Source organism: Talpa occidentalis, unplaced genomic scaffold (genome assembly GCF_014898055.3).
Source record: "Talpa occidentalis isolate TD23 unplaced genomic scaffold, MPIMG_talOcc4v2.1 talOcc4.6, whole genome shotgun sequence".
Lineage (NCBI taxonomy): Eukaryota > Metazoa > Chordata > Mammalia > Eulipotyphla > Talpidae > Talpa > Talpa occidentalis.
Genome location: NW_023604972.1, coordinates 117,730,846 through 117,750,148, shown reverse-complemented (window position 1 = coordinate 117,750,148; position 19,303 = coordinate 117,730,846). Strand labels below are relative to the sequence as shown.

Here is a 19,303-nt window from a genome sequence, read left to right as displayed (position 1 = left end):
TGGCAGAATGAATGTGGTATTTTAGGAAGATTAATCAAACAGGACTAAAAAGAATGGGCCAGTTCCCTGCTCAGGGCAGAGATTGCAGGAGACTTTGGAGTAAGTGCAGATGAAGAAATGAGATAGCATTTGGGAAGTGAAGGAAGAGAAGTGTGGAGCCTAAGGAAGAAACACTTAAAGGAAAGAGAGAGCTCGTGGCATGTTCTGATAACCAATGAGAAAAGGTGAAATCAGAGACAAGTTTAAATTTTTAAATCTGAGTCCAAGAAAACAGTGATGCTATTGCTGAGGTTAGGGAAGAGATATCAGCTACTCTTCTCATTGCCAAGTATTTGCACTTAAGATTTTGCCCACTTTAACAGCCTTTAGGTCCAGCTATGCAAGTTAGCAAACACTTGTTGCTAATTTAAAAAGAATTGGCATCAGGTTTCCAAGAAAATATTTACAGCCACATCTTTAGAACACATATCCTAAAACTTTTAAAATCCACTGCAGATAAGGTAACAGAGTAGAGGATGTCCTTATTATCACAGGGCCAAGGGCTTCATGCATGTGTTTATCCACTCAACAAATATTTACTGAATGCCTGCTCTGTGCCAGGATGATTGATTCTTTTTTATTCTAGTAGGGAATGAATAGGAAGAACTCAATACCAGGATAAATGAGGGCTGTGAAGAAAATAAAGTGTGGTAATATCTTGGAAGTAATTGGTTGGAGAAAATGTCTGTGGGAAGTTACCATTTGAGCTGAGGCCTAAGTCAATCAAGCAAAGGTCATTTGTGTGCAAGAAACAGCAGGAGCTGAGGTGGGATAAACTTGGCAAATTTCAGGGCTAGGGCATAATGATAAAAACATGGGTACAAGAAGTAAAAAGGAAAGCAGAAACAACTCTTAGAATGTGTCCAGGAGCCAGCAGCAAGGAAGCATAATTCAAAATGACTTGATTAGAAAATTCATTCTCACACCATTAGAAAAACAGTGTAGGGCAAGCTTAAGACCAGAAGCAGTGGCTCCAGATTGATTTTCCAAGTTTTCTTGTCTTGGTCCTCATGGGTGTATCGTTTTCCTCTTAAGACTTGGGTGAAAAAGATGAAGCAAAAAAACATTGTAAAGGCAGGACTGGACCACAGTGCAGGTTTTCTGATCCCATGCAGACCGGGTAATGGAGGAGTCAGAGTCCTCAGTAGTTTTGCAGGTTTTTTATTTGGGGTTCACCAGGCATATGGCAGGCAGGGGTGCTGGCTGGGAGGCCTGCCAGCCTCCCAGCCCCCAGCAAGTCTTCACTCTATCTGGGCTCTCTAGCGTTCGTTCTGCTGCTTCTCGGCTTCTCTTTCGGCTTCGGCTTCTACTGCTGCTGCTGCTACTGCAGCTGCTACTGGCGTCCCCGTGACACCGCCCTTAAAAGCACAGCCTTAGCTCAGCTGAATCCCATCTACCTATGCCCACACCCTATTCCAGGTGCCCGCCATCAGGCATGCATTCAGGACAAGGATCCATCATCTATCCTGATGGCAGAAGGGCAGAAAAGCCTGATATTTTCTTTACCCTACACATATCATCCTGTAACTTTTATTTTCCTTAAATTTTCTAGCATTCCTTGGGTCACGTCCTCTTTATTCAAATTCAGGAGAGGACAGGAATCCCCTTGTAGGGTAAGGAAAAATGTCAGGCTTTTCTGCCCTCCCGCCATCAGGATAGATGATGGATCCTTGCGGTCCTGAATGCATGCCTGATGGCGGGCACCTGGAGTAGGGTGTGGGCATAGGTAGATGGGATTCACCTGTGCTGAGACTGGGCTTTTAAGGGCGGCGTCACGGGGACACCAGCAGAAGCCGAGAGAGAAGCAGAGCTATGAGAAGAGCAGAGAGAATGTGAGAGAAGGCCAAGAGCCCAGATAGAGTAAAGATTTGCTGGGGGCTGGGAGGCCTGCCAGCCTCCTGGCCCCCCCAGCACCCCTGCCTGCTGTGTACTGGGTAAATACCAATAAAAAGACCTGCAAAAAGCCACTAAGGACTCTGACTCCTCCTTGACCCGGTCTGCTGGATCAGAAAACCTGCACCGTGTCCATTCCTGACCCTTTACACCCCTCCATCCAACCATATCTTCAGGTGGAAAGGGGTAGGGTCAGCTTCCCTTAAGGGACATGAGCTCTTTGGGTTTAGACTGGCTGCCTGAACAAAATCAAGATTCCATTAGGAAGAAGGATAGGGAGAAAGGCCATCTGGGCAGACAACCAGCCATGTTTACTGCATACGGGATTTTGGTGACCAATTAAGGTGTTAGATCTTGAGTGTGACTACATAGAAAACTTTGGGAGAATTTTAGACATCTATTCATGCTTTAAAATAGTCATCCTGTTTAATGTTTCAACAGTCAATTGAACAGGGACAAAAGTGGAATTTGTAAGACTAGGAGGCTACTCAATCATCCAGGCAAGAGTTGTTAGATGCTTGGGCTCTGATAATAGCAAGGGAGATAGAAAGAAATGGAATGAAACTGATATAACTTGTTACTGAGTTAAATGAGAGGTTAGGAATTAGAGAAAGTGGGGAGGAAAAGACTTAAAGGTTTGGAGCTTAATTAGCAGGGTGGGTGAAAAAAACAATTTACAGAGATAGAGTTGAGAAGGAACAGGTTTGTCAAGTATTACTCAATTGAGTTAGGATTGAGATGCCTGTTGGACATTAAAGTAAGATGCCAGAAGCTGAGTAGAGTTTGTTCAGTGGAGAGGCGCAGTCTGAAGATGGAAATTTGGAACCATCAACAATAAATGCTGTTGAAGCCATGATACTTGATGAGATTCCTCTTGCAGGGGAAAAAAAGGTGGAGTAGAGAAACAGTGAGTTCTGTGTCAGTACAATATTTAGGGTTCCAAGCAGAGGACTGTAAGTTGGCCAAAGAGATAAAGAATCAGTGAGGTAAGAGGGAAACCAAGCAAATTGGGCATCATGGAAACTAGACAACTTATTTTTTTATATTAATTTTTTTTATTTACATCATTGTTCATTTTTAAACAATATTGCTTCCCCCCACCCCATCAGGTGTAGTCCCCATAGTTTCCTTCCCCGGTGCACCAGTGCACCATCACCTCAGTCCCCTGTGCTCCTCCCTCCCTCCTCTGACCCCCTCTCCCTCCTCCTCCCCTGCAGGATGTCTCTGATTTATAATTGTCCGTTTTTGCTTTGTTGTGTTTTGTACTGTTTTTTTTTACACTGATGTCTTATTTGGTTCCCCTATATTCCTGCTATAAGTGAAACCATCCGATATTTTTCTTTTTCCTTCTGGCTTATTTCACTGAGCATGATTCCTTCTAGTTCCATCCACTTTGCTGCGAATGGCATGAGTTTATCTTTTTTGATTGCTGAATAATATTCCATTGTGTGTATGTGCCACATCTTCTTGATCCAGTCATCTATTTTTGGGCATTTGGGTTGTTTCCAGGTTTTACCTATTGTAAATAGTGCTGCAATAAACATAGGGGTACAGGTGGTCTTTTGAATCAATGTTTTTGTTAGACAAATTATTTTTTCAAGGCAATGAGCTACTGAGTCAAATGCACCTTAAAAGCTGAGCAGTTTAAAGAATGAGAAGGGACCCGTGGGCTTGACAAGAACAGATTCAGTGGAGGGGAAGGGGCAGAAGTACAGCTGAAGTGGATTCAAAAGAAGAAATGGGGAGCTGCAAGGCAGTCATTCATGCAGGGCTTAAAAAATCCACAAATAAGAAATTTCTTGGTGTACAAACTTAAGAACACGAAATTAGAGCACACTTTCCTGGAAAGCTTTTAAAATTGTCTTTTGTTTTTATTCTTTAGAAAGACAAGTGTACTGTTGTGGTTTTCATTTGAAATGATATTGGTGGCCCAACCATTTCTGGCTCCTAAAAGACCCTTTCTCCCTGTGTGTTGCTTCCATGACAAAGGAATTCAGATTTTCCAATGTCAGTAAAGGGGTTAATGACAGGTAAGAGTCAGTTGGGATCTACCTGTACACAGATACTACCTCAGTTGCTCCTGAGTTGTACTAGCTGCTGCTAGAAAATTCATTAAATGGAAAAGTATAAAAATTTTAGATACATATAAATTTTCTGCTTTTGCTGCATATTCTAAACTTGAGCAACACAAAGTCCCAGATCTTCACTGGCCCCCAGCTACCTAAAGGTGTCTTCCTCAGCCTTTTTAACTTATATCTACCAGAAAGTACAGAAGTTGTGTGGGAGTCCTGTCCTCTCCCTCCCCCACACCTCCTTGCCTGAGCACAATACAAACTCTGTTTAGAACTTGGCTAGCTGCTGCTTTTCCCACATTCGATCAGGGCACACTTAAAGCCATACAGTGTCCCTGTCCTGCCAGAAAGCCTATGGGCAGGGTGCCCCTGCTACCAGACACAAAGACATCCTGTGTGGCCATCTACAGCCAGCACCCTGGCCACTCATAGATAAGCAATAGGCTTTTGATATTTTTTCTTTGTCATATCATCATCACATTAAACATAACTTGAGCAAGAAAGCAAAACTAAAATTCTACACTGCAAAACTTCGCCTGCCCTAACGCAACAAAGAAATGTTGCTCTTTTTAGCTCAAACATATTCCTTCCAGAAAAATGTCATTTAAAAAAGCTTCAGTCAGTATAACTTTCTACTTTAAATCAATGTATGATTTGAATAAATGTTTTGACTCTAATTTTAATTGTCCATTTTGGAAACTCTAAAGTTAGATTGAGAGTTCAGGTTCAGTGCCCATAAAGGCTGCTTCTCATGGAGCCAAGAAATACAGAAAGCACAGGAAAAGGACATAGTTCAAAAAAATAAGCATCAGGTGTCTTGTTGCCAAGGTACGTGTCTATGGTGGATTGTCATCTTCATCTCCACTCACATTCTGGTAGAGCTTCTATATTCCACTGCAAAATGATTTTTGGAATTGGCCCCATCTTTAGCCACAAAGCTGAGTTTTCAACAATTTCTCTCCAAAACTGGCCTTCAGAAGATAAATCTACAATTTTGCATGGTATCTATCTGAGAGAAGCTGTCAGTTTTCTATTTTCTTTGATTATATACAAATGTGATAAGTATATCTATATAAACTACATTAACTAATAAGCCTATAATCTGAAAGCTGCTAATAAAAAGATAGATTGTTAGAATAAAGGCCCAGGTAGCCAAGGTACCACAGAGATTTATTGAGAGCCTTCTGTGTGTAGGATTAGAAAGGATTAAATTGTGGGACTTTTAAGCAAGTGGAGGAGGCAAAGATATAATCACCTGCAACGAAATAGTTCAAGATATGGCATACGACATAAATAACTATCACAAGTGGCATATATAATAAAATGCCATTAGAGTCCATTGTAATCAAATACTATGTGCCAGGCATTCTGTTATGTGCTTTATGTACATTATTTCATTTTCTGACTTATTATCCCTCACTTCATAAATGGAAGTTATCCCTGATCTCCCCATTCTGGAAACAAGGGCAATGATTTTGATTAATTGTCCATTTTGGAAACTTTAAAGTTAGATTGAGAGATAAGCAGAAACTAGACTGAGGAATGTGCCATATGACTAAGAAACAAAATGTTCTGGGTCTAAGGATCCATGTAAGGAATAGAGACATGAACCTTGGGGCCTGTGTTAGTTGCTCTCTATCATACCCCAATACCTTAGTGCCTTGCACATTATAGGTGCTCAATAAATAAGTTTTGAACAAATGGTTCTCTGGTTGGTATGTATAATCCAGAACAAGGAGAATGGGACAAAAGTCACTGTAAATTAAAACCATACACCAAATACCCTCAGGACCCAACCCCAATACCTCCTCATTCCCAACTATAACAGTGAAGGATTCAAATGGGAAGCACTTACCATAACATGGCAGCAATAGCAGCTCCAACTCGCCAGCGCTTCCTTTCATGGAATCTGACATATGATGTTCCACAAGTTCTTACTATGACCAGGAGCACTGTAACAGGGTGGTCCCCAGGAAAGGGGGAGGTTCCCTGCCCCACCCAAGGGAGGGTGGAGCTGAGCAGGAAGAGGAGAAGCTGCAGAAGAGACTGAGGAAGGAAGCAGGATGGAGCCAGGAGACCTGGAAGAGGCGCATGGAGCCTAGAGACACGTGAAGAAACTGTGCTTGTCTTTTGGTCGTGGATTGGGTGACACAGATGTGGGTGAGACCCGTGGGGAGGTGACAATGGCAGCTTTTATCTTGATTTTGATGTTGATTTTGCTTTTTTCCTTCCGGGCTTGTCCGGTTGTTTGTGACCCTTTTCTGTGGGTCCCCACTGGAAGATGCTGTAGACTTGTGGCAGGCTTTGGGGCCTTGCTCTGGGCCGATCCCATTTGGATGGACTTTTACCCACGAGGGGACGGGTAACTTTGGGTGCTTCATTTAGAAACTAGACTCTTTGCCTTACCTGTATTGTTTCCTAGTTTTATTAAAGTTCCTTCCCATTAAAGTCTCCTATGTTTTGTGTTGTTGCGGCGGATGGCAGAACCCATTTAGAATAGGCAGGTTTGCGGGGTTTGGGCTGCCCCTCTCCCTGTCCTATAACAGCACCATGGAAGAGCTGTCCCCTGGGACCTCTGCAATCTCAAATCCTTCCACTCTCCCCATCCTTCTGCTCTTTCCACACTGGCCTTCTTGCCTGTCCTCAAACACATCTTAGCCTATATCCTTCCATGCTGCTTTCAATCTCTACCTCCCACTCTCTCCACATGTTGTCAGGTAGCAGGCTGCAGTAACATTGTCTGTGTGCTTATCTGTTTACTGTCTACCCACACACATTGGACATGGGCCCAGAATGGCAGAATTCCATCTGTTTTCTTCACCATTATATCTCCACCATCTAGAATAGGGCTTAGACATCACAAATTCTCACACACAGCAATTGTGACTTAAGACCACTATTTATGACTCTTTAAGGGCAGGACTTTGATCAAGGAAGATTACATGGAAATGAATGAATGAAGCTTGGAAACAAGAATAGAGTGGCAGGAGCTCATATCAATTTGTTTATAATAGATGTCTTTGCCCAGAGAGGGGAAGACATGCCTTAAGATCTCCAGCAAAGTATATGCTTTCTTTTTTTTTAAGATTTATTTATACAAGAACTGGGGTATAGGCCAGAGGCACAGGAGGGTGAGAGAATTCACCAGAGACAGAGTAGGGAACAGAACAGGCAGACCGACTGAAATACACTGCTGAGGGGAGCAGCAGGAGAGACAGGAGAGGTCTGCCATGCCATGTGGGTATCTCCTGGCTGGCCAGGAATCGAGCCCAGGCTGCAGAGTCTGAGGACAGCTTCACAGCTCTGCACTCAACCACTGCACCACCGGGGAGGCCCAAAGTATATGCTTTCTTAAGATACCTTGATATGCTGTGATTTTGACATACTGCCTGGCTTCAACAAGGAGATACATGAATTTGTGCCCCCCACCAAAAAAAAAAAAAAATAGCTAAGGTAGTAGGCAAGGAATAAATGCCAAGATCCTGGGGTATGTGTATGCAGGCACACCCATGCACACTTTCTGTGGAAGCATAATGTCTGAAGAACTCCAACTGGTAGAAAATAAAAAAATACTTGAGGAAAAAATAAAACAGCATTGAGAAACAGGTGGAATTCCCAGAGGCTTAGATGTCAGAGAGCCTTGATTTGTAGCGTTTGTCAATTCTTATTCCCATTGCAGCTGATTTCAATTTAATGACATGATGTCACTGGACAGAGTTGGGAAGAGGTACCAGCTCCAACACACCCTCTGAGTCACCATCTGAACTTCAGACTTTATTAAATTGGTCTGACTATTGCTTTAATGAGTGAATTCACAGATATTTAAGATACCTAAGACAACATTCCAAGGGCAGAGACACTTCTGCCTTCTTCCCACACCCCAGTCTTAGCTTTGAGTAGTCTGTCAGGATCTCCTTCCAGTCTTAGTCCTTTGGCCTCAACTGGCCTTCCTGGGATTGATCTTGGCCGAGGGCCAACGTGTGGTTCCATTTGCTTCTGGTAGCATGGCGATGATCGCTCTGGGCCCCTGCTATCACACGGCAGAGAAGACTGGCTTACTGCCCACTGGTTTACTGCCCACTGCCATATACTGACGTCCCTGCTCTTTTCCATAATGAAAAGCAGTTTTAGTGGCGGCTGGCTGAGCAAGGCAGTCCACTGTTCCTTCAAGGACTGGGAAGGGAAAGCCTGGAAATTTGCCAGGGGGATGATGTGGTTGTTGGGTTAGTGCATGAAAGGATCGGTGTGGTAAAGAGTTAGTGTGTGAAAGCATTGGTGCGGTAAAGAGAAGGAGAGCCAGGCCAAGTTTCTCACAGGTGGGAAAACTTGATTGCGCTCCTGGGCGAGAGTCACGGACCCAAGGTGGGGAGTTACTGAAGTCCCGCATGTTGCCAGGGGGAGGCAGGCTTTTACAGGGTGAGGAGACATCAGATGGGAAACTGGGTTTGCATGGTGGGAAAAAGTTTGTAGGGCGAGAAGAGGTTTATTGTCTGATTTTTTTTTTTCTAGGTGGGTTTCCACATTCCTGCCCCCCTGGTGGGCTTTTGCATTCCAGCCCCCTGTATCAGCCTTTCAGTGTCGGCTCCTTGGGTTCACTCTAGAAAAGGTTTCACTAGATCATTCCCTTCAGCAGCACACTGCACAAGACAGAGATAGTGTTAGGGGGGAAAGGATGTTCTAAGCTAATTCCATACAGGCTTTGTGGACTCCACCCCCACCCCAGACCAAAGCCGTCAAGACATTGGGAAAAACCAATCCCATCACCACCAAAGGGAAGATTGCTGGAACCTGAGGGTGGAGTTAAGCAGCCAGGGTTGGTATAAAACCAGACATGTGGGTCTTGGGGGGTCTTTTTGGCTTCACGGCTCTTGGCTCGCGGCCAGCTCTGGGAGTGCCATTGGGTTTCCAGGTCGGTGGATCGGGTAGGACGCATTTAAGACTTTATTTCCCTATTTTCTCCCTGAGTTGTACATTTCCTCATTTCCCCTTCCCTTGTGAATAAGCCTTTTATTAACCTTTTGTGTGTCTGCAGTGGAGTATTAATAAGTCCCTTTTAAGCGCACGGGTGAGGACCCACAGCCAAGCAACCCGTTTTATATCGGGGCTGCCCTGTAACAATAGTAGTTATATTTAAAAGAACAGGTTTACTAGGGAAAGGGACAAGAGTCAAAGACACAAGCGGCAGGAAGAGCTGCTCCAAAAGGGACAGGTTTGCTGAGAGAGGCCTGCATGGTTGCAGGTGGGCGGCCTTGAGGAGAGTGGCCTCCGCTGAGGGAGGTCAGCGAAGAGAAGTCCCAGCATGGTACAGGTCTCGGGCAGACAGGAAAGCTACCCTGCAGAGGAGAGAGTCGGTGAAAAGCATCTGCATAGTCACAGGAGGCCAGAGGTGTATTGCTCTGAGCCTGTGCAGAGACTGCGCTCATATAGTCCTCTTCTGTGTGGGAGTTGCTGATTTTGGATAACTATGCAGAATCTGAAAGGGATGGAGATTCCACAATGGGCTCAATCTCCATATCTTTACCTTTGGGTGCACGCTCTGCTACCTGCTTGGATGTTATGCTAAGGATCTTGGTTTCCATAGCTGTGTCAATGGCTATGCTAATCTTTTCTACCCCCACCTCCTTGTGTGAGCCAGGTTTCTGGTTTTGGTGTGCACCTCCCCTTCAGTTTTTTTCTAATCCTATCATCCATCAGGAGATACTTCAGAAGACAGGTGCAGGCCCTCAGAGACCAGCTTTTATATTAGCAGTCCTAAAAAAACAACACACACAAAAAGGAGAGCACACTGTTTTTTTTTTATTTTGTTTGTTTGTTTGTTTGTTTAACTGAAAATAAAGTCAACAATAGACAGTTTATTATAATAGATAATCAAAGTGAGAATTATGAAGCCTGAACCAGGAGGCAATCTTTCAGATTTTGCTCTGAACTAACACAAGTTTGGATTTAGTTTAGATCGGTAGGAACAGGGAGTCATTGGCATTAAGAATATTATTCTTGGGCTTCCCCGGTGGCGCAGAGGTTGAGTGCTGGGTTGCAAAGCTGCACGCAGCCTCTTCAGCGCTGGTTTGATCCCCGGCCACCACGTGAGGGTCCTACAGGGCGCGCAGACCTCTCCTGCCGCACCCGCTGCTCCCCTCAGCAGTGTATTTCGTCAGTCTGCCTGTTCTGCTCCCCGCTCTGACTCTGGTGAATTCTCTCACCCTCCCAAGCTTCTGACTGTACCCAGTGCTTGTATAAATAAATAAATAAATCTTAAAAAAAAAAAAATTCTTGAAAGGAGCTTCTCCTTCTAAGTTGTCCCGACCTAAAGTTATGCTGATACTAGAGGAAGGCAATCAGGATTTAATCTTTTTTAAAGAATGCCCTGTAGAGATGCAAAAACTGGGTACCCATTGTTAAATCTTTATCTGGCACCTTGGTCAGTGTGGATGTGAAAAGACTGACTTTACCTTCAGGCAACAGAATTCCTGCTAAGCAACAGGATGGAGCCTGTTCACTGCTAGTCTATGGCTTTGTGCTGTGTTCCTCAAACCCCAGAAAATTTTGCAAAACATTCACATCGTTAAGACCCTGTGTCTTTAACTGCCCTGATCACCCTAAGGCTCCATTTGGAAAATCAGGCTCTAGTATCTGTTTTTAATGGCAAACAGATGTCCTAGGACTGTGCATGTGTCTGTGTCAGGGGGATGTGTTTTTAAAAGCTCACCAGGGAGAGTGTTGCCTGACAGGAAAGAAATTTGTGAAGGCTGAAGTTACCAGGAAATGCCCACATTTGTCCCTGTAAACTGTGAGACTAGAGGGCTTTATCTCCCATTTCACATGATTCTCCTCACCTTGAGGCATCACATTTTACATTTCCAACTCAATGCAGCCTCTTCAGATATGTCCCATGTTCTTTTTATGACTGATTTCTTTTGAAAAAAATTTCTGGAAGATTATTTGTAAGACAGCTTTTTTTTTTTTTTTTTTTTTAAGCGTTAAAGAGTGTTTGAAATCACTAGCAGCATTTCTTTTTTACGTCAAAATTATCTCCCATAATAGGCTCTGTCATTTACTGTTTAACACTCTCATGGAGATCTGGAGAGGTAGTGCCGTCTGTTTGAAAGGCCCAAAGATTTCCTGCTCAGATTACACAGACTTATTTAGAACTGCCAAGAGTCAGAATGTGCACAAGATAAAACATTTCAATTCAGGAAAAACTGCGGAGGGGAATTCAATTAACCCAGTTAGCCACAAAAAGGAAATTCCAGTTTAGAAACGCCACTGCTCTTGGGACCAGGCTTGGTGGGCCCAGGGGCGGTCTTGACCCAGAGACAGTTGAGGCCCATGGTCTGCTGTGTAACATCACCCCTGACTGCAAAAGAGAAGGCCTGGCAGCCGGGGAGTCCTACCTGGTGGCTCAGGAACTGACCCCCGAGGGGCCTTTCTGCTCAAAGCCTCAGCAGCCTGGCCCCAACAACGTAACTTTCCACAATGTCTGCAGCATTCAAATAAATCAGCCTGTGCTCCATCAAGTGATTCCTCCTGAGCACCAGCTGAGGACATAAGGAAGCCCTCAGAGGGCAATGACTCCCAGCAGAACCAGAAAGCAGTGTACAGGGAAGAGCATCCCAAACATGTAAGAACCGCCTGGCTGGGGTATAAGGCATGCAAGGTAAACATGCAGATCTTTTAGTGTACAAAGGTGGGTCTGGAAAGCGCTTTAGATTTAAAATCCAAGCAGGAAAAGTTTCTGGAATATGGGCAAGGATAAGTAGTCAAACAAACTTCATTTCCAAGGGGAGACACAATTGACTGGAAATAAATTATTTGATTCTTTTAGCCCAAACCCAAAGTTTAAAGTATTTGTAATTCCTCTTCATTTGCCCCATCTATTTAGCAAACTTTGTTTTTCCATGAGGGTCCAGGCTCTGTGCTCTTCACAGACGCTACTGAAATGAAAGTGGTAGCCGCCACCTGGGGACCCCACTGCATGTTCTAGGACAGAGAAGCAGTCTCTGGAGCTGCTGGGTGGTGGCCAGTTAACATGCCTGGGGGCGGGGGAGTAAAACCTCTGAGGTCCCCACCCCCAGCCAGTTTTCTCCAGAAAAAATTAACTTAAAACATTGTCTAGGTCTAAGGTGCACAGTGCCATGATTTGATACATGTATATATTGCAAAATGATTATCACAGTCAGAGGATGCCTTGAAGTTAAGATTTTCTGACAGTTCAGCATCATAACCATAAACTAATGGTAGTAATTAACGTTAACCAGTGGTGTTTTTCATTTTTTTTTAAGTTTTTTTTGTTGTTGAAGTGGCAATGACTTAAAACATTCTATAGGCTTCAGATACACAGCATTATAAATCAACATCTATATGTACTACTTTGTTTGCTACCAAAAGTCTAGTTTCCATCCTTCACCATGCGATGGACTCTTTTACTGAATTTACCCGTTCCCTACCCCATTTTTTTCTAGCAACCACTACTTTGTCCTTATTGTCTAAGAGCTTTGTTTTGTTTGTTCCTTTATCTTCTACCTATGAGTGAAATCATAGTGTTTGTCTTTCTCTATCTGACTTATTTCACTAAGCATAATATCCTGTAACTCCATGCATATTGTTGCAAATGGCAGGATTTTTTTTTATTTAGCTAAATGGTATTATATTGTATATATTTGCCAAATCACCTTTTTTTAATATTTGACATGGTTTTATTTATTTTAAAGGATTTATTATACAAGAACTGGGGTACAGGTCAGAGGCATGGGAGGGTGAGAGAATTCACCAGAGAGTAGGGAGCAGAACAGGCAGACGGATCAAAGACACTGCCAAGGGGGGAGCAGCGGGAAAGGCAGGAGAGGTCTGCCGTGCCATGTGGGTATCTCCCTGGCCAGCCGGGAATCGAACCTGTGCTGCAGAGACTGCGGACAACTTCACAGTGTAGCGCTCAAGCCGCCGCACCACCAGGGAGACCCTTTGCCAAATCATCTTTATCCAGTCATCTGTTGATGAGCACTTAGGTGGTTTCCAACTCATTGCTATGATGAATAATGCTGTTATGAACATAGTAGTGCTCTATCTCTTTGACTTATTTCCTATGTTCCTCAGGAAGTTCACAGAAGTTCCATTCTTAATTTTTTTAGGAAACTCCATATTGTTTTGCACCAATTTATATTCTCACGCACAGTATACAAGGCCCCCTATTCATCACATCCTTGCTAACCCTAGTTATTAACAGACACTTTATGGCAGGTACCCCAGAAGGCCCTTTATTTGTCCCCATCATGTAAAATGGTCACCACATGCAGTAACTTTGTGTACTTAATTGTGTTTGCACTGACTATTTGGGGATGGTTCAAAATGCCATTGCTGCCAACCTGGAGATTGTGATACTCACCAGAACGCCCATTCTCCCACTCCAGCCCCCCTCTAACACAGTAGAGAACTTGCCAACTTGCAGGCATGGGAATCAATCATATTCAATCCCAGGCTCAATTTTTGACATATGTAGATTTCTCTCCCCTGCCCCACTGATCCTCGAAGCCTACATACAGCCTGCATTGGAAGGCCTAAGTAATAGGGGCTTTATTGGGCTTGGGACAGCCATCTTTTCTCATATGTACAAAGCCCTAAGCGCAAAGTCTCATGCAAAAAAAAATTGTCAGATTCTCCATGGGAAGAATTTCTTTCTTCCTTTCTTTCAGGATAGTAGGTAGCAATAAAGCAGTGATGATAATAGTAATAATAATGGGGAGGTGGAAGAGAAAGAGGAAAAGATTGTTTAACACTTGCTAAGAACTTACTGTATTATTATAGTTAGCACATTGTATGTACTAACTGCTTTAAACTTTACATATATAGATACTGTTACTCTCCCCATTTTACAGAAAAAGAAACTGTGGTCCAAATATGTGCCATAGTACAAGTTGGGCATAAATCAGACAGGTTAGATTGTGTGAGTTCTTGGATAAGTCTGCCATGAGCATCTCCATCTAGGGCATTGCACAGCAGTAATTCCCCAGTGTTTGCAAGATCAAAATCAAGTTTTTTGGCAAGAGCAGCCCCAGTGTGCCCCTAATTTCTCCTGATTGACACATCAAGGCTCAACTGTGTTCCACCTACTCTTGTCAGATCACACTTGACAAAACCAGGTTGTGTCTTAAACTCTTACCTTTGCCCTTGAACCCACCTACTCTTACCTTCATAGCCTTGTTTGGCACCCTTCCCAAGGAGTAATTTTCCCGGGGAAGCTCGTCAGCACTTGTTAAGGACCACACCACTGCTACTCTTGCTTGACCAACCCTTTCTTTTATTGATCCGAATCCAGAAGCCTGAAGGCTCACTGAGGCCAGCAGCTGTAACTAATGCATTTTATAATGTCAGCATTTCAAAGCCCCATATAAATACCCTGGAGTCCTCTTTCCATGCTAGTTGTTACCCTTTGTTTGGTTTTCACTTGTCCTTTCTGTCTAGAAGTTCTGTCTTGACTAAAACTGACAACTGAGGGTGACACTCCCATTTGCTGGGGTGGCAGTTTTGTTTTCCATTGTTTTCTTTTGTAGTCAGCAACCTCTTGGCACTGGTATAAGTCTGTAGTCCTTCTTCAAGGATGCCATTTGTTGCTTTTATGTCTTGATTCATCACATACTGTGGAAGGTGTTAGCTGAGTTGTGCTTTTTTGTTTCATGAGAATGTTACCAAATACTGACACCATAAAGGGGAATGCACCAGATGGCTGCTTGCAAGAAAAGTCAAACCTATTTTGTGAAGAGCCAAGAGTGGCCAGCGCTCCCCAAGCATTTCCGGGCCTGAGGTTTGGCTTCGCACATTCCCTTGGGGTCTCATAACTCACCCTCACATTCCATTTCAGTCATCATTCTGGAAGAACTTGTCAACTTTACTGCTGAATTCAGCCTGAAAACTGTTGTCCATTAGTTTTCTCACTCTTCAAGCTTAAAACTGAAACTAACTTCCTGGTTAATTGTTACCAAATTAACACATGATCATGTGCCATCTCATCTCATGATTAACTTAATTTTCCTCTTCCTAAGTTATCAAAATTTTCTCAAGGCATATATAGCTGTCAGTTAAACAGGACATTCACAATTGGAAGTTACATAAACCTTTGAGCCAGCCAAACCTTCATCAAAAATAATGTTTTAATGCTCAGCTTAGGACATAGGGTAATAAACAAACTGTTGCAAGGAATTGGGGTTTGGGGATCAGGTTTAGATAACAGTAATAATGATGACTGAGGGTATCGAGGCAGTGAGTAGACTTGAGGGGATTGTCGTAATATGCAGTTTTCCACATTAAAATCAATGTGTAGTACATTAGCTATTCTAGGAAATGTGTGTTCTGTTTGCTTTTTGTCATAATTTGGGAGTAATTATCTTCTACAGATGAAGTTAATAAAAGTTAATAAAATTTAGAGAAAATAAAAATAATTTCAGAACTAATAGTCACATAGAATTGAAGTTGTTCATTCACCAAGACCCCCAAAGTCAACTTCACTTGGAAAGTACTCACACTTGATAGACCCATACTGAAAAAATTTGCAAGAGTTCAAATTCTGAAACATTTAATGGGAGGATCTTGACTTGGTCTGCTAGGTTGTATATTACGAACATCGGCTCCGAGTCTGCTTCCTACAATTAACTACAATGTAGGAGAGAAGTTAGTGAAAAAGCACCTTGCAAATGGGGCTGATGGACAGGACAGGATTCATCCTGCTCTGAAATCCAGGGACATGGGTCTGTGTCAACTCACTGCCCACTTCCTCTTCACTTCTTCATATCAGAGAAAGATTTCTTAGCACTGTTCCTGTCGGTTTCTATCTGTTCAGTGATTGCGGTGAGGCTGGATTGTCACCTGTCTAAGGATAACCTGGTGACGAGATCTAAAGAAGGGAATCCTAGAGAAACACTCACGTGACCATGACTTGCTTTTGTAGCTGAGATGCTTGCAAAACGGCCCAGTATAATAGTTCAAGATAGAATGACAATTACATTGATATTTTCCATTTTCTTTTTTAAATGCAACCTAAGATTCATATCAAACTCATAACAGCATTTACAGTGGTTGACTCTTTGCCCATCTCTTGTCATAAAGTTTCGTATCTCTCTGGCCCAATTTTTCACTTTCCCTCATTCCTTCTTTTTTCCCAGGATTGCTCATATTGCTCTAAGAATAAACTCTTGACTAAACTGCTTTACATACCATTTTAAAGAATTTATGTCCCTCTTTGTTTTCACAAGCAAGACTCAAGTTGGGATTCAAATGATATAGGAAGGCATTTTTTCACTGTTTCTGAGATGTCCAGGCATGAGACCGGAGGTGACTAAGACCAAAAACCTTTTATTTGCTTTGATATTTATGAGTTCTTTTTACAGTTCTTTTTTAATTTAAAAAAAGAAGGGAGAAAATTTATGAGGTTGGGTCATGTCACATTTTATCATTTGAAAGTAAAATTGTAACAGAGCCACTTAGACCATTTTTTTCAGGGATGACTAATTGTTTTCTTCTCTTTCTGCTCCAGTCACGCCAACTCTCCTTAGCAGAGCATCCCAGAGTCTGCAAAGAGTTAATCCAGGTCTACGGACAAGTAAGAATTTCAGTCCTTTTTATGCCTTCAGCAATTTTGTCCATGCTTTACTGTAATTATTTTATTTGGGATACAGGAACTGGATGGAAATTGCACTGACACGCAAAATTTTTTTTCAGAATTTCTTTTGTACCTTCTTTGTAAGGCTACTTTTTTTCTTTAACTTGCTAATTTAGAGGTTAAATAAGGTCAAATTAGTGAGAAGGGGGGAAGAAACAATTTATTGTGAGTCAACAATATATTGAGTTTAAGAATCTTCCTTTTTCTCAAATCCTGTATCAAATTGTCATTGTTATTTTGAGATTTCTCTACCTAGTGATCATATTAACAGATGGTTAAACATTTTCCTTCAAATTGCCTTATACTTCAAAATTCTGCTTCATGCAATTTGCAAACTACATCTTTCTTAAAATGCCTTTGTGCATCCCCCTCTTGTCTGACAGTTTCCTCTTACCCCAAGACTGACCTCAAATATCCACTCTATTAGAAAGCTTCTCCAAATCCTCTCCATCTAAGAATGTGTGCTGCCTCTGTGCTTTCTGGCAACTTCATCTATTGCTCCCAGATAGATAACTTGAACTTTTAATGTGTTAGCATCGTACACAGAACTCCATGAATTGTGGGGCCTGCAGGAATGAATTAATTACATCAAACTTTAAAGTCCAGGTTTCATCTCTTTAAAAAAAAAAAATTATTCCTGATCACATAGTAATCACTTAGCAATTAACTCCAGGGATGGATTTGATTTCTAGTGGAGCTGGGTGTTCAAGTCCACATCATATAATAAAGGGAGGGGCAGACTGCCTAACTGAACTTAAGCCATTGCTCACATTGGTAATTCTGGTGTCACGAAATCATCATTTGGATTTTGACTAAATAGCAGAGTAAATTTCTGATGTGAGATATAACAATAATCCCTTGGAGGTGACTAAAGGGAGAGTTGGTGCATTAACGGATGTCATCCTCTCGTTGGTTATGCCAGACCACAACACCACAGCACTCCTGGTTTAGATGTCACTGATGTGCTAATTAACCTGAGGGGTTATAAAAGGGTGTTAGGTTATGTTTGGGTTATTCCAGAGCCTTCACTCAGAAGATGCTGTGACTTGTCACTTTCAGTAACAAGACAGGAGAAGAAATCTGTGAAGAATGTTTTACTAATAGCACATGTTTCATCCTCATTGTGACCTTCAAATACACCCAGACATAACACCTGCCTTCCACCTTCTCCCCATGGTGGAATGTCTTCTCTAAGCTATTTTCTTTCTGAAGTCATAGGTTCTGAGAAGCCTGAACACTGAGCCTTGTTGAAATGTAACCTCCAGGTAAGGGAGAAGTGTTAAAGAAACCCATTAGTTATTTGGTCCTGTCAGACATTTGGTGGATATTGATTTCTGTCTTTGTGAAGACTAAGAATGCTAGCTAATGATCCCTTATCTATGGTGAAACACAGACACTGACCTTTTCACACAAGGAAAAAATCTTATGCTTCTGCTTCTCATCAAAAGTTACCTGAGCTCTATCCCAGAGTTGATTGGATAAAGCAGCTCCTGTCAATGGCTGCACCTGCGCCAATGCACACCTCCCCAGTGCCCTTGCCAGGACAGGGCCACCTTTACCCCTCGCACCCCAACAGAATGGGTGCTCACACCACTTCACTGTGCCCCTGTGCACACTGTCGCTCTATCACAAGTGTTGAACTCTCTGCTCTGCCCCAGCACTAAGCTCTGCACCTGATGAGAAAGAGATAAGATAGTGTCTGTGTCCTGATGTTAGGGAGTTCCTATTCTCCCTAAGGATGGATTTTTACATGGAAAAACCATGTTCAACATGAAATGTCCTATCAGTACACATTCCCCATGTGCACTTTTCTAAATTCTCAGATTCAAAGCAAAATCATGCAAGAAAAAATAAAGACCCTCTCAGAAAATCCTAGCAGACTTCATTAAGCATAAATAAATGTCACCTACCTGCTACAGGCCACCTTCAAGCTTGGGCTTTGTGATAACCCCTCTTCTCCCGCCTCCTACCGCCTACCCCATCTCTCTCTCTCCTTCCTTGTATCCATCTTTTTGTTAAAAACAATTTTAAGAACCCAAGATGTGGCTGCTCTAAAGAACCTTAACTATCTTTGATGTCTGCCCCCTCCAACTGCCTATTTTTTAAATGCAAACCTATCCCAAGACACAGAAATCTACCTGCCACCATCTCAGCCCCACTTGTAAGTCTAGGCTACTTAGTATTCCCTGGGCACACTTTGCTGTCCCTTACCTAAGACTTTGCTCATTCAATCCCATCTTCCAGAACCATCCTCCCACCTGACCTTGCATACTATAAATATAAATCCTGCCCATACTTTAAGGCCAGCCAAAGCACTTTGACCCTTGGCTTGAAGCAATCCCTTACTTCTCATCATAGAGGTCATGCTATTTCATACCACTTTTACAGGATACAGTAAATACAGCTTTGGAGCATAGATATTTGCATATTTCTCTATCTTTATAAACAGCTGTGTCTTATTCAGAATTGTATAGCTCAGAGTGCCTAAAGAGTTCCCTGAATACAATAAGCCATCAGTGATATTGCAAATAAATTAATTAAATGGAAGAAAACTTAAAAGCTCCTTGGTCACCTACCCATCTCCACATTTAATCAGTAGCCTGTACCACTGTTATTATGGAGCCTCTTGACTCACTGGGACCCTTCATAGAGG

At 42.6% G+C, this 19,303-nt stretch overlaps 1 protein-coding gene across 2 annotated transcripts in view; it reads left to right on the top strand.

Annotated features, from left to right (window-relative positions):
• Window positions 1-19,303, top strand: part of GHR (growth hormone receptor) — a 234,362-nt gene that overhangs the window by 155,547 nt on the left and 59,512 nt on the right. For both annotated transcript variants that reach the window (XM_054688056.1, XM_037530377.2), the window contains exon 3: window positions 16,525-16,590. In XM_054688056.1, the coding sequence (XP_054544031.1) occupies window positions 16,525-16,590 (66 nt within the window). The remainder of the gene's footprint in view (window positions 1-16,524; window positions 16,591-19,303) is intronic.